Genomic DNA, 14,910 nt, shown 5'->3' with positions numbered 1-14,910 from the left:
GCAGTAAGTTACATTTAGAGCAGTGACTTGGTGACTTAGGATTCTCCCACACAGCCCTGGCTGTCAGTCTTGACAGTCTGTTCCTTTCTAGTCTATAGTATTGCCTTGCTTTTGAGAAAAGTTTCCTTGACAGTTTGTAATCTGTGTGGGCTTTTATTTCACTCCTGAGTAAAAAGAAAAAAACCCACCCAGATCCTCACCACCACTGACAGTGGTGCTCTGAGAGTGTACCAGGGCTCATCTCAGGAAGAAGTCATGATTTCCTTCCTTCTTTCCTCCCTCCCTTCCTTCCTTCTTTCCTCTCTTCCTCCCTTCCTCCCTCCCTTCCTTCCTTTTTTCCACCCTGTCTTCCTACCTACCCACCTTCCTACTTTCTTGCCTTCCTTCCTTCCTACTGACCTACCTTCCCACCTTCCAGTTATTGCCTGTGTGTATAGAGTGAATTGTCACAATCCTGATGAATGAAGCCTCTTGGAATTCTGGGAAAGGATGGTAAAAGCACACCTGGCCCTTACCTTCCCGGCAACAGGTTTTTCTTAGGAATTAGGTGAGTGTATAGTGGCTTTGATTAGATGAGGGAGGAGGCGCTTCACTTTACAAGAGGCGGAATGCAAGCATTCTGAGGTTACAGCTATGTGTCTGAGGTTGGAGGAAGCCAGGGAGACACAATTAACACCTCATGAATGTGAGGAATCCCCTCTCCCATGATGCAGGTGAGGTTAGATGTGGTCAGAGAGTAGGGGCATCAGTTCATAAGCCTCGGGGGGGGGGGGGGGGACACGTTTACAGTGAATGTGAAGTCACGCGAGAGAAAAGCAATCTGTGCCCATGCTACAGCATGGATGAACCCTGACAATATTACGCCAAGTGGGACGAGCTAATTATAAAAAGATGAACGCTTATACAATGTCCTTAGACTGTTGAGTTTCTAGGAATAGAAATCTGTAGAATGGGTGGGTTCAGGCCTGGAGGGAGAGACAACTGGGAGTTGCTGGCTAATGAGTGCAGTGTGTCCGCTGCGTAAGACGAAATGGCTCGGGGATAGATGATACACGAAGCTTCATGCCACTGAAACATGCACTAAAAAATGGCCGAGATGCACGAGTTGCTGTCATTTGTGTCTTGTGTTATGTGTGCCGTGCGACAGCTTAGCACGAAAGGAAACCTTGGTGTAACTCAGAGTTGGTGAGAGGGAGATTCAGAGAGAACAGCTGACAACAGTGACAGTGGCGGAGTGGAAAGGGGGCTCAACGTTTCCGTCACGTTGGGGAGTGACTGGGAAGCTGGCAGAAGACAGACAGGGGAGAAAGTGGTACTGGGGGCGGCGCTGTGGTTGATGTGAGTGTGTCCCCTGAGGAGCTGTGTGCTCTGGGAGACAGGAGACTCTCGGAGAGGTTGGCACTCACTGGGACATGGTTTGGTTTTAGAAGATGCTACCCTCAGAAGGATTAATGTAGTTCTCTTGGAATCCTGATTAGTCCAGGGGAAAATGGACTAATGGGTTGTTATTTAGAAAGACTATTATGTGTTTTGCTTTTTATGTATATGCCTTTGCTATGTGGTAAGACAGTCAAGGGGACTTTGACCAGAACCCAAAACAAATGGGATTGCCTGATTTTGGGTTTCAGCCTACAAAATGTGAGTTAAACAACCCCCTTTTCTTTATAGTAAAGTGCTCAGCCTTGGTTTTTTTTTTTCTAAATAGCAACAAAAATAGACTAATATAAGCTACATAGTAATGAAGGCAGAATCCAGCCTCACCGATGTTTCTCTAAAATAAGCAATGAGGACACAGATGTACATAAGGAAAATGGTGTGAGGAACAGGAAGGGCACCACAAGCCGAGGAACGAGGCCCCAGGAGACGGCTATCTCAGAATATGGCCATCTCTGTGCATTTACCTCACACTTGTAGAATTGTATAGAAGTTGACTTCTTCCGTCAAAGTCTGACAGCCTGTGACACTTTGTGGTGATGGCCTGAGAAAATGAGGCGCCCTGTCTAGGACACTTTTATTAGCTGGAGGCAGGGCTCCGTTAGCAATTGTCTCTCCCTGGAAATCACAGAGTAGGATCTGTGACCTGGGAAGGCTTGGTGGAGCTGCCTGTGGAAGGAGACAATGCCTTCCGTTGTCTACCCGACTCTTCCCTCCCCTACTCCCAGTCAGCTTCCAAAAGGCACTAGAAGCCGACGCTGGAAGATGAGGCTTAGAAACATACACTGTGTCCCGTGGTTACAGAACCAGGCTGCTGCACGGGACGGCAAACACGGAGACCACGAGTTTCACAAAAGAGAAAAATTATATGCGGAGGCAGCTGAGCTGAGCACAGAAAGGGAAACGCACAATTAGGCCCAATTCCTGGAAGATAGGGTCTGGTGACATTTATGAGATAAGGAAGCAGGGTGGGGGAGGGGGGCTCTTCAAGGCTCCTCATGGGATGCATGTTCAGGACATGTCAGTGTTTGCAGGGCAGACGTTTTGGTCCTCTGATGCCAAAAGGTCACCTACTGGTCACCTGTTTAGAACAACAAAAAGGCCATCGAGTTTTGGAGAAGTGACCCAGGCAACCATTATCACCAGGACCCACACGTTAGAGGTGTTTATGGCAGAGAGTGGGAGACCAGGAACCTGCCTGGCCATGTGGCACTCAAAGGAGTGATTTTTAAAAGTCAGCTAGACGTGGGGGAAGATGGTCCAGTGGGTAAAGTGCTTGCTAGGCATGTGTGAGGACCTGATCACCGGCACCCATGCAATGGTCCTCACACATCTGTAACCCCACCACTGAGGCCAGAGACAAGAACATCCCTGCGACTTGCTGGCTGGCTGCTCTAGATCACCTACGAACGGCTAGGTTCATTGAGAGATCCTGTCTCAAAAAGGCAGAGAGCAAGTGAGGAAGACATGGGCTTCAAGCTCTGCCTTACACACACACACACACACACACACACACACACACACACACACACACCCCAAACAAAACAAAACTAAAACCCAAAATAAAATAGAAGTCAGGTAAAAGTGAGTTACTATTAAAAGCAAGTGAAACAGCTGGGTGTGGTGGTGCACAGCTTTGATCCCAGCACTTGGGAGGCAGAGGCAGGTGGACCTCTGTGCGTTCAAGGCCAACCTGGTCAACAGAGAGAGTCCAAGACAGCCAGGGCTCTGTTACACAGAGAAACCCTGTGTCGAACAACCCAAAACCAAAACCAAACAAACAAAAAACCAGCCCCCCAAAACCCAAAAAAAGCATGTGAAGCTATATGATTTTATTTCTTTATATATAGGCTTGATCGATCTATCTATGCATCTATCTATCTATGTACCTATTTATTTATTTATGTATTTATTTATTTTGTGGTCGGGGACCAAGCTGCTGGCTCATTTAGGGTAAGTGGATGCCCTATTGTCAAAATGCCCTATTGCATTTTTGGATCCCTTAAAACATCTGAAGCAAAATATGGCTTGTGGGACCGCTCAAAGCCGCAGAGGCTTACAATAGAACTCAGGAATCTCTTGCTCTTTTCCAGAGCCACAGGCACACGTGGTCTCCGTGGTCTCTGGTAGAAGAGCCTATGGGGGACGAAGGAGTCCCGTAAGAATAGAAGTTTCTGGGCTGGGCTAGGAGTGGGAAGAGGTCTGAGCTAGGGAAGAGACTTCAGAGCCCCGCGGCAGTTCTGAGCCTGATTAGTAGCCTTGTCACGGTGGCTGGCAGCTGGCCAATCCGGAGGAGTCCCGTCCTGTCTGAGTGACTAACTGAGCTTCCTCCGGAGGGAGGAAACAGTTAATGTCTCTGGGCCGCTGCAATCGGCTAGGCTAGGCGTGGTCTGACTTGGGTTACACCGACCTGAGCCAAGGGGCCTTGGAAGGACGCCTTAGTCCGCAGAGCCTCCAGATGGCTGAATTGGATCTGATTGCTCCAGGACCACTGACCGGGGTCACTGTTCATCCCTTGGCCCCTCTCGGTCCAGACCCTGGCTCAACTCTCCCAGTAGAAGAAGAGGATGTGGACTCTCTCGGGAAGGCAGGGGAGGAAACCCAGGGGCAGGGTCCTGATCCCGCAAAGCTCGATGCTCCCGATGCTCCCGGTGATGAAGGTGAAGAGGAGATCCTGTGTGACTTCTGTCTTGGGGCCAGCAGAGTAAGAGCAGTGAAGTCTTGTCTGACCTGCATGGTGAATTACTGTGAGGAGCACCTGCGGCCACACCAGGAGAACAGCAAACTGCACAGCCACCAGCTGACCGAGCCCGCAAAGGACCAGGATCTGCGCACCTGCCCTGCCCACCACAGCCCTCTGGACGCCTTCTGCAACACGCACGAGCAGTGCATCTGCCAGGAATGTGCTAAGGGCGAACACAGGGGCCACAATACTGTCTCCCTGGATGCAGCCCGCAGGAACAAAGAGGTGAGTGGGTAGGGTCTGTCCACCTGGGAGGGGCCAGTGGGAGATGGTGTCCCCGGGGAGAGGACAGACAGGCTTGCTGCCGTGGGTGGCTCTGTTGATATCACTTTGGTTTCTGAGTTCACAGACAAGAACTTTAGGGGTGGTGTCTGGGTGTTGGTCCAGTGTAAGAAAATATCTATAGCCATTGGCTTTGGGAACAAAAGTGGGTCACTGTCTCCATCTCTGTGTTCCTGATGCTGTGCAGTCTCTATTGTCTCTGCCCCTGCGTGGGAATTTCCTCTTGTTTCTAGTTGGTGTTTGGTAATGTGTGTTTGGGTGTGGGCCGTAGAAGTTGAGCCTCAGGAGGATGGTATTTCCCCCTGGCAGGATCCACGAAGCACATTCGCTATCAAGCCAGGAGGCAAACCTTGGCAGAAGTCCGAGAGAAAAGAATAAACCCCAGGCTCCGTTTCTCTTTTTCTTTTTCTTTTTTTTTTTAACTGCAAAAGAAGGCAGTACAAAGCGCTGCATTAGAGTTAGAACCCACCAAGATGACAGAATTTGAAATGCACCCCAAGGCTAATGCCATGGATAGCTTAACTACTAGGAAATAAAAGTTCCTTCCCTGAGCCCTGCTGTGCTCAAAGTCTGAATTTTTACCTCCAGCAGATAAAGAGTCCATTTCCGGAACACCGCTTACCTGTGCCCTAAAGCCAGGAGCCCCAGTGAGTCTTTGGGGATGGACTCTGCATTCTGTTTTCCCAGCAGGAAGTAAGGTTGGCTCTTGTCCCTCTTGTTCATGCTCCTGGAAGTTCTCCCTTCATGCTGCCCATGGTTGGCAGAGCCACCATCTTTTTGTGGTACGTGTTTCTGGGCAGTAAAGGAAAGAGGTATTGGGGGAAGGAGCTTTCTTGACCAGGGCACTTCTTCTGTGCCTATAGCCAGAGGTAGTGTTTCTCTAGTCCTGGTGGGTGCTGTTCTGCAAAGTTCTGCATTCCAGATGTTGATGAGTCACCATTTCCGGCCTGGGATGTTTCCAGTATCAAGGGATGTCCTATAAGGAAAGTACAGAAATCGGCAACTACATCAAAGGAAAAGGCCCCACCCAATGGGAGAACTAGCTCTTGCTGAGTATTGCCACTTGGTAATACTTTCGGTGGGGGTTGCCATCTGATATTTCACTAATCTTTAGCTGAGGACTCAACTGTCTCTGTGGTACTGGTTCAAGTTCACGCAGTTGATGAGTAAGGCACGGAAGCTTCTGGAAGGCCATCTTATTGGAGAAAACTGTAGGAAAGCCCTCAAATCACAACACTGTGATATTAATATTTGTTTATTTTAAATGTGTGTGTATGTCTGTGTGCATGAGGGTGCATGTATGTGAGTATGCAAGTGAAGGCAGAGGCTAACCTCAGGTAGTCTCTTCAGGAGTTACCAAATTAAAAAAAGAAAAAAAGACTTTATCTTCAAGAATGTTCTATAGGTACACAATGATATGTCCCCCACTTTCTCCTCCAACTCCCCCATATCCACCCAATATGTCTTCTCTCAGTTAAATGTAGTTAGTGCCACCTATTTGACAGGGCATCTTATTTGGACTGAAATTAACCAAGCAGGCTAGGCTGACCAGCCAGCAAGACCCAGGGATCCCTCTGCCTCTGCCTGCCCAGCACTGGCTATTAGCATATAACACTGAGCCTAAATGTTTTGTAATCTGAACACCTCTTAGCTTTATTGTATGTATACATTTTGCCTACATGTATGAATGGGGGCCACCTGTGTGCCTGGAACTCGTGGAAGGCGGAAGAGGTGTCGGTTGCCCTGGAACTGGAGTTATGAACAGTTGTGAGCTGCCACGTGGGCGCTAAGAACCAAACCCAGGCCCTCTGCAAGGGCAGCGAGTGTTCTTAATGGCTGAACCATCTCTTCAGCCCCCAGCTTAAGAAATATTTTTTTATTTTTATTTTACGTATATGGGTATTTTTGTCTGCATATATGTTTGTGCACCACTTGCAATGCCAGGTACCAGAAGTACAGACTGTTGTGAGCTACCCTGTGGGTGCTGGGAATTGAACCTGGGTCCTCTGGAGAGCGGCCAGAGCTCTTAATGGCTGAGCTATTCCTTCAGCAGCCCTGGCTTTTTAAAATATGAGCTCTGGGTATTGTATTCAGGACCTCACGAGTGCACAGCAAGCGCTTTACTGACGGAGCTACCTCCTCAGACCTAAAAAAAAACAACAAAACAATCATTAAAACACACACACACATACACACAAATCTGGTGTACCTACATTAGAGACATTTGGGCCTCGCATGTTACTATTCTTTTTGGATATAGTATTTGAATTTTACTATTTTTCTGGTTAGAAAGCCTATGCAGGATGATGTTTAAAAAAAACAAAACAAAACAAAAAACAAAGAACTAACAACAACAACACTTCTATCAAACAATGCCCCAGAGTAGGGAGGAAGTTCTTCACCCCAATTCTAGATCCCACATCCCCCTTCTCTGATCAGAAAGAACATCTACGTCTATGTTTGGTTCCTTCAGAAATTCTCTGTTCCTCTGCCAACACAGATGGAAGATAAACTGAGGTATAGGCCACCTCGTGTACCACGGAGACTTGGGTGATAACACTTTAGGCAGGAGGAACAGTGTGGAACATGTATGGGATCCCAGGTGTGGAGGAGCAGTGTGGAGCATGTGTGGAGCCCCAGATGTGGAGGAGCAGTGTGGAGCATGTGTGGAGCCCCAGATGTGGAGGAGCAGTGTGGAGCACATGTGGAGCCCCAGATGTGGAGGAGCAGTGTGGAGCACGTGTGGAGCCCCAGATGTGGGGGAGCAGCATGGAGTATGTATGGAGTCCCAGGTGTGGAGCACGTACAGAGCCCCAGATGTAGACATCGTAGGCGAGAGCTGGGCAACACAGAAAGAGGCGTGCTGGCTGAGGGGCTGTGGGGAGGCACAGTGCTACAGCCTGTGTCATGGACCCTTCTGCTTTCTGCTTTGCTCCAGAGAGCTGTGTCCTTTGCACCCCATGTTCTTCTTGTCAGCCCAGGGAGCAAGGCTACTCAGTAGGAACAGCCATACTCTGAGTGGCTCCACCAAGTCTTAGGAGTCAGGAGACTTCTTGCAAGGAGCATCCAAGACCAGCTCTTGAAGAGACAAGCACCATCAGGATTGTTTTGAAAGACTTACTAGACATAACTAAGGTTCCACAAGCCCAGAGTTCCTTTCAGCTAGTCCACATCTCCTGTATTCACGTGCTTTCTGAAGGTCACTTTGGAGCCAGCTAAGGGCTAGTAACTCATGCAGGCATGCTGTGTACAGGAAATGTCAACATGAGGTCAGTTGGGAGGGAGCGGAGTGACATTTCTGACAGTCCTGGGAGTCCATTCTGAAGTGTCCATGGTTACCTGTTAGACTGATGGACAACAAACTAGGTGTTGAGACCTGGGTACACCTGACCAAGTACTTGTTCCGTCCTGTTAAGCGTCCAGAGCCTAGCTGTTCCTCACATGGAGCGGAGTGCTCCCCACAGAGAGTTGAGTGCTCCTCACTGGGAGCTGAGTGCTCCTCATGGGGGACTGAGTGCTCCTCACGGGGAGTTGAGTGTTCCTCTTAGCTCTGGCTCAGCATCCCAAGACTCCTTTATCTTGTCAAAATCTCAGGTCTGCCACCATGGAAACGAGACCTCCATTTCTCCTGAGTGTCCTGTGTGTGTGTGTGTGTGTGTGTGTGTGTGTGTGTTTTCTTCAGTGGGCATCTGATGGGTTAAGTGGGATGCTGGCTGTACTCTGTACCCTTGGAGAATTTGGGCTTGGGAAGAGATGACACATATTTATGATTCCACGGCATTTCAAAGGGCTGGTGCGACACACAACTGCTGTGTGCTTGCAAGTGGGAGCTGGCCTGGAAGAGACGCCAGGGCAGTGCTCCTGGAGGACGGAGGGCTGAGCTAAGTCTTGCCTAAGGCCTGTGAAGACCACCAACACCAGGATACTAGTTTCAAACTTAGCATTGATCCTAAAAGGTCGGGCTGGATCTCGACTGCACAGTCTTCATGAAGAGAGCTGGAAGGTTTTGTGTTTGTCTGGACAGCTGTCAACCAGGACCATCCAGTCTGTTTGCAGGTCACCAGTGGGTGGGACGGCACCACTCAGGATAATACTTTCTCACAGAAACCCAAATGAATGCCTTTGCATCAGAATTATAGAACTTTGGGTTTTTTTTGTTTTGTTTTGTTTTGTTTTGTTTTGTTTATGTTTTTGTTTTTGAGACACGTTTGCTTTGTGTAGCCTTGGCTATTCTGGACTTGCTTTGTAGATCAGGCTGGTCTCGAACTCACAGACATCCACTTGCCTCTGCCTCCCCACGTGCTGAGATTACAGGCATGTGCCACTGCGTCCAGCTTATATAACTTGTTTACTCACAAGCACCAGACTATCCCATGCTTTCCAATTGCTAGGAGTGTGAGTCTTGGCTGATCTTAAAGACACGCAGCAGGCCCTGATACCAGCCAGTGAGGCATGGAGTCAGAGTCTGGGTCAAACTCTCGTGCTCCTAAAGGCGAAGTCTGCCTTGCAGCAGAAACTAACAGACTTGGCAAAGTCCCCCAGCCGTGAGCCAGGGGCTTCACACCCCAAGTATCAGCCTTTCTTAATGCTGCCCCACTCTGCGCTGTCTGTGCTCTCAGGCACCACTGTCTTGCTCTCAGGCAAGGTGGCCTGGGATGAGTGTGTGGCTGCTGTTGTCCTTAGGGAGCCCTGAGGTCAGCCCTTCGTTCTCCAGGAACAGGAAGAACTGGAGAGACAAAGCTTCAAGGCGGGGCCCCGCCTCTTGTGGTACTGGGGAGTGTTTTCCTTATGGTGACTCACAGAGCTGTCATTTGGTGCGTAGGCACACCCCTTTCTCCTTTTATGGAAGTCTGAGGGCGACGGAGGGGAGAAGCCCCTTGCGGGACACCCTGGGTCTCTCTCTAGGGCTTGGCACCACAGGTGAGTCACATTGCTAGGCACACAACATGCTCTGTGTGTCTTCCTATTCCTTCCAGCAAGCAGGTCACGCTTCCGTCCCAGGCCTCGAATGACAAGCGTGCCCTCAAATAGGCCACTCCCCACTCCCCACAGCTGAGCACCCTCACCTCCACTCCAGTGCCCGTGAGCATGAGCCAAGGTTGCCTGCCTGCCCTCCACAATGTCGCAGTGCCCCTGCCTACAGCTGGTCCCTCACTGTGGGGGTGTGGTGGGGACGGTTGGGGAAGTGGAGGGAGGTGTGAAGCTCCCTGAGGTTTCATTGGGGTAACAGCCAGAGACTTAATGTATGTCTTCAGAGGGCTAACCACTCTGTTTTAAACAGAGACAGAAGCTCTTAAAAGCACCGAGAGCTGTTTATTTATTAGTTTTATTCTCTCTGTCTCTCTCTCTGTCTCTCTCTGTCTCTGTCTCTCTCTCTGTCTCTCTCTGTCTCTCTCTCTCTGTCTCTGTCTCTGTCTCTCTCTCATGCCCTTGTGGACACAGGAAAGTAGCAGAGTCTTTGAAGTTTGCAAAGGCTTAGGTTCTCTATGTTGACAAATTGGTGTGTGGTTTTTTGTTTTTGGCAGATGGAGGTGCTCTCTGAGCCCAGGCGACAGGAGTGAAAGGTCAAGGCAGGCAAACCTAAGCTGCTCAGGCGGGCACTTGCTTTGGCTAGGGCAGGGTTGGGGGAGGGGCAGAACCTGCCTCCTGGTGTGACCATGGAGTAGGAATGGAAAGCAGCTATGGCAGCAAGCAGGGTGGTGACTAATAAATAACATTAGAGATGAAATTATAGACACTTAGGGTTCATTTATAATGGACCTGGCTCTGTAGGTTATTATTAATATCCATCATTTCATTTAGTTCATTATCTCATATCCCGAGGAAGTAGGCATCTTGTTCTGGCACGATACCTGACAAAGAAGACCTTAAGGAAATCAGAGTGTTACAGCGGTACGGTTTAGGAAGGGTACAGGCTGTCACAGTGGGTAGGTAAGGGGCTGGGGCAGCTCATCATGTTGAGTCTGTGGTTAAGAAGCAGAGAGCAAATGCTAGATAGATGGCTCAGCAGTTCGGAGCGCTTGCTGCTCCTCTGGAGGACCCAGGTTTGATTCCCAGCACCCACACAGGGACTCCAGGAGACATCTCAAATCCAAACCAGAACATTTCACCCATCCTTGACCCCCATAGGCACATGGGTTGGATCATAACAAAAAATAGCTTCGCTCTAACTTCGAAAGTCCCGTAGTCTTTAACAGTCCTTGTACCGTTCAAAAGTCCAAAGTCTCTTCCGGGGTTAAAGGCAATCTCTTAACTATGAACCTCTGTACAACGAAAACACAATTTACACAGTTCTGTGTACAAGGCACAGAGTAAACATTCTCCTTCCAAAAGGGAGGGATGGAGCATAACAAGGAAAATTAAACCAAAGTGAATATATATACACCCTCTTGTAGAAAATCATACTGCTAGGCATTTCCTGGCCACGCTAGCTTTCTGGTATCCCAGTGAGAACCGTGCATGATCCTCTATCCTCTTACTTTTGCATTTGACGTGCTTGCAAAACCAGGACCACGTGGGTGATACTGCCAGGCTACCCTGCCAGTTCAAGATGTAGCTGAGCCCCCCTTGAATGGCAACTGTAGAGGCCTCTGTATGCCATGCGGGCTGAATCTTCTCAAACACTTCATGAGGCAGTTGTTTTTGGTCAGAGTCTCACTTCAGATTTGGTTTTTCAAGACAGGGTTTCTCTGTGTAGCCTTGGCTGTCCTGGACTCGCTTTGTAGACCAGGCTGGCCTCGAACTCAGAGTGATCTGCCTGCCTCTGCCTCCCGAGTGCTGGGATTAAAGGTATGTGCCACCACGCCTGGCCTGCAATATATATTACATCTTCAAAAATTGCACCTTCTGATGGGAGGTCTTGCTCTCAAGATGCTTTCCCTGTGCCCCACGCAGAGCACAGAGCATTGACCTTCTTTCTAATAGGGCTAATCCCTCTATTGCTTTACAGGTGATTTAGAATCCCCCTGTAGGCATCTGTAATTCTTTGCTACTTTCCTCGACAAATTGCGCATTTTTCATACATATCTGTTGCTTTCTCACTGCAGACCTGGCTGAGTTGCTGCAGTGAGCAGCAACCGTGACTCAGCCTGAATGTTTGTCTGTCTTGAGATTTCCTCCGCCAACTAGTCTACTGCTTTTTTATCTCACCCTGAATTCGCTTCTCAGGACACAGGCGGAATGTGACTGACATCCCAGCACAGTGTTCATGCTCAGGGCACCGTAGCTGGGTTCAGTGCCAGGAGGGCCACCGACACCTGTCTCGCCCTTTGTGCCTCTGGGCTGGCTTCTGAGGTCAGCTTAAAGGACGAGCTCTCCTTTCAGGGGAGAAATGCAGGGGTGTCAGGATAGAAAGTAACATTGCCCTGGGGGACTATTTGTGTACACCGGGCTCTGTCCTTCTTCATTCTTTTTCTCTCCCCTCTCAGGCTGACCTTCGGGGCATGCAGCTGGACCTGGAGCAGAAGCTGAAGCTGAATGAAAACGCCATCGCCAGGCTCCAAGCCAACCACAAGTCTGTCTTGGTAAGACTGGTTCGGGTCACCTCGCTGGCTTCAGTGTGTGTGGCTGCCACCGCAAGATCAGTGAGACCCAGTTTGGGGCTGGAAGACATGTAGTGAAGACCTAGCGGAAGTCTCAGCATGTGAGAGTAGTAGACACACTTGGCACATTATGAGGTGTCTTTACCTTGTCAAGATTTCTTATAACAGTGGCTCTAGCAGATTGGAGCAAAGGCAGTGGTTATGAGTCCCAGCTGCTCTTTTGGAGGATGCAAGTTCAAGTCCCAGGGCTCACAACGGTCTGTAACTCCAGTTCCAGGGGCCTTAATGGCCTCTTCTTGCTTCCATGAGCACTAGGCATGTGATTCATAGACATAAATGCAGGCAAAGATCCATTCACATAAAATAATAATAAAAATATTTTTTAAGGAGTGGAATAGCTGGGTCTTGAGGAAGCCCTATTCCCAGTTTTCTGAGATAGTACCAGATAGATTTCCAAAGTGGCTGTACTAGTTTGCATTCCCACCAGCAATGAAGGAGTGTTCCTCTCTCTCCACATCCTCGCCAGCATGTGGTGTCCAATGGACAGAACATTCTCCACAGTTGAGTGGAGAGTGGGGTATGACTTTCACACGAACTCTAGTGCCTCATATTTGACCACGTCCCCTGGAGGGGGAGACCTGGCAGCACTCAGAGGAGGGATAGCAGGTTACCAAGAAGAGACTTGATGCCCTACAAGCATATACAGGGGGAGGAAATCCCCCCTCAGGGACAGTCATAGGGGAGGGGAATAAGGGGAAAATGAGAGGGAGGGAAGAATGGGAAGATACAAGTGATGGGATATCCATTGAGATGTAACAAGAATAAATTAAGAAAAAATTAAAAAAATATTTTTAAAATTGACTAAAGTTTTAAAAACTGGTTAATGATTTATCTTTTAGTACTACGAAGTAGACCCAGGTTAGTCTTGGATTAACAGCTTTCATCATTTTACAAGTGCACCCCCTCTCTCTCCTCTCTCTCTGTGCCCACCCCCCTCTCCTCTCTCCTCCTCTCGGGGGCATACTCACTCTCTCTCTCTCTCTCTCTCTCTCTCTCTCTCTCTCTCTCTTTATTTTTTCTTTTGTCAGAGTGTCACTTGTTAGCTCACACTAGCCTAGAATTCACCATGTAAAGCAGTTAACAGCAAACTCTTAGCAATCTGCCTCCCAGGAGGGTAGCCTGCTAGAAGCTGGGAAAAGCAATCAAGAGTTCCTAGGTTAGTAAGTGGCATTTGGTAAGGCCCATGCTATGGTGGGATGCTTAGTTTTAGTCTCTTCTGGTTTGTGTTTAATTTCCCAATAGTAAGTTCCACAAATAACTCTCACTGATGACAAGCGAAGAGCTAGCTACCACTCTGAAGAGAATGCAGGGCACCTATCCGGTGACAGTGAGATGGCAGTATTATCTTGTATGCTGAGAACGGATGATTCTATCCATCTGTCTGTCCACCGTTCATTCATCCATCCTTTATCCAACTGCCCACCTATCTCATCCACTCATCTACTCATCTACATGCCCACCCATCCATCCACCCATCCATCCACCCACCCACCCTTCCATCCACCCACCCACCCTTCCATCCACCCACCCACCCTTCCATCCACCCACCCTTCCATCCGCCCACCCACCCTTCCATCCGCCCACCCACCCTTCCATCCGCCCACCCACCCTTCCATCCGCCCACCCACCCTTCCATCCACCCACCCACCCATCCACCCACCCACCCTTCCATCCACCCACCCACCCTTCCATCCACCCATCCATCCATCCACCCACCCACCCTTCCATCCACCCACCCACCCTTCCATCCACCCACCCACCCATCCATCCACCCACCCACCCTTCCATCCGCCCACCCACCCTTCCATCCGCCCGCCCACCCATCCATCCATCCACCCACCCACCCTTCCATCCGCCCGCCCACCCATCCATCCATCCACCCACCCACCCTTCCATCCGCCCGCCCACCCATCCATCCATCCGCCCACCCACCCTTCCATCCGCCCACCCACCCTTCCATCCACCCACCCACCCATCCACCCACCCACCCTTCCATCCACCCACCCACCCTTCCATCCACCCATCCATCCATCCACCCACCCACCCTTCCATCCACCCACCCACCCTTCCATCCACCCACCCACCCATCCATCCACCCACCCACCCTTCCATCCGCCCACCCACCCTTCCATCCGCCCGCCCACCCATCCATCCATCCACCCACCCACCCTTCCATCCGCCCGCCCACCCATCCATCCATCCACCCACCCACCCTTCCATCCGCCCGCCCACCCATCCATCCATCCACCCACCCACCCTTCCATCCGCCCGCCCACCCATCCATCCATCCACCCACCCACCCTTCCATCCGCCCGCCCACCCACCCTTCCATCCGCCCACCCTCCCTTCCATCCACCCACCCTTCCATCCGCCCACCCACCCTTCCATCCACCCACCCACCTACCCACCCATGCAGTCCCTCCTTGCTTCTATGACTCATGACACATGTACACTTACTGCTTGAGGGTGTGAATGGTGAGTGAGCCAGGGAGCGGGAACAAGTCACCCAAGGTGCAGCTTGGATGAGACACCAGCAACTCTACAGGTCCCACCCCCAATCCCTGCAAAAGCAATAAGCAGAGCTGATCCATCTTTCAGGGTAGACCCCTTCATCTTTTCTTTCACTTTATATTTCCAATGTGAAAATATGGTTTAACACTTAGCTAGAAATCCAAACTATATGTTGAGGCAGTGTACAAGGATGAGCCCACAATCTGTTGCTATAACAAAATACTTGAGCTGAGTTCTTGGTAAATGAAAATAAAATTGTCTAGCTCACAGCTTTGGAGGTTCATGACCATCTGTAAATACGCTGGGTTCTAAGGAGGGCCTCATGGTAGCTAGCACTGC

General features: G+C 49.9%; 1 protein-coding gene across 2 annotated transcripts in view; it reads left to right on the top strand.

The window, feature by feature from the left end:
* Positions 1–14,910, top strand: part of TRIM16 (tripartite motif containing 16) — a 31,596-nt gene that overhangs the window by 5,289 nt on the left and 11,397 nt on the right. Inside the window, exons 1-2 of one of the 2 annotated variants that reach the window (XM_084760904.1) lie at positions 3,368–4,402; positions 11,887–11,982. In XM_084760904.1, the coding sequence (XP_084617030.1) occupies positions 3,893–4,402; positions 11,887–11,982 (606 nt within the window). In that variant the 5' untranslated portion in view covers positions 3,368–3,892. Of the gene's footprint in view, positions 1–3,367; positions 4,403–11,886; positions 11,983–14,910 lie in introns of those variants that run through there. The other variant, XM_084760905.1, reaches the window with a different exon arrangement.

This window comes from Acomys minous (assembly GCF_964271855.1).
Source record: "Acomys minous genome assembly, chromosome: 16".
NCBI classification, from domain to species: Eukaryota; Metazoa; Chordata; class Mammalia; order Rodentia; family Muridae; genus Acomys; species Acomys minous.
This window is presented reverse-complemented; position numbering and strand designations above follow the sequence as displayed.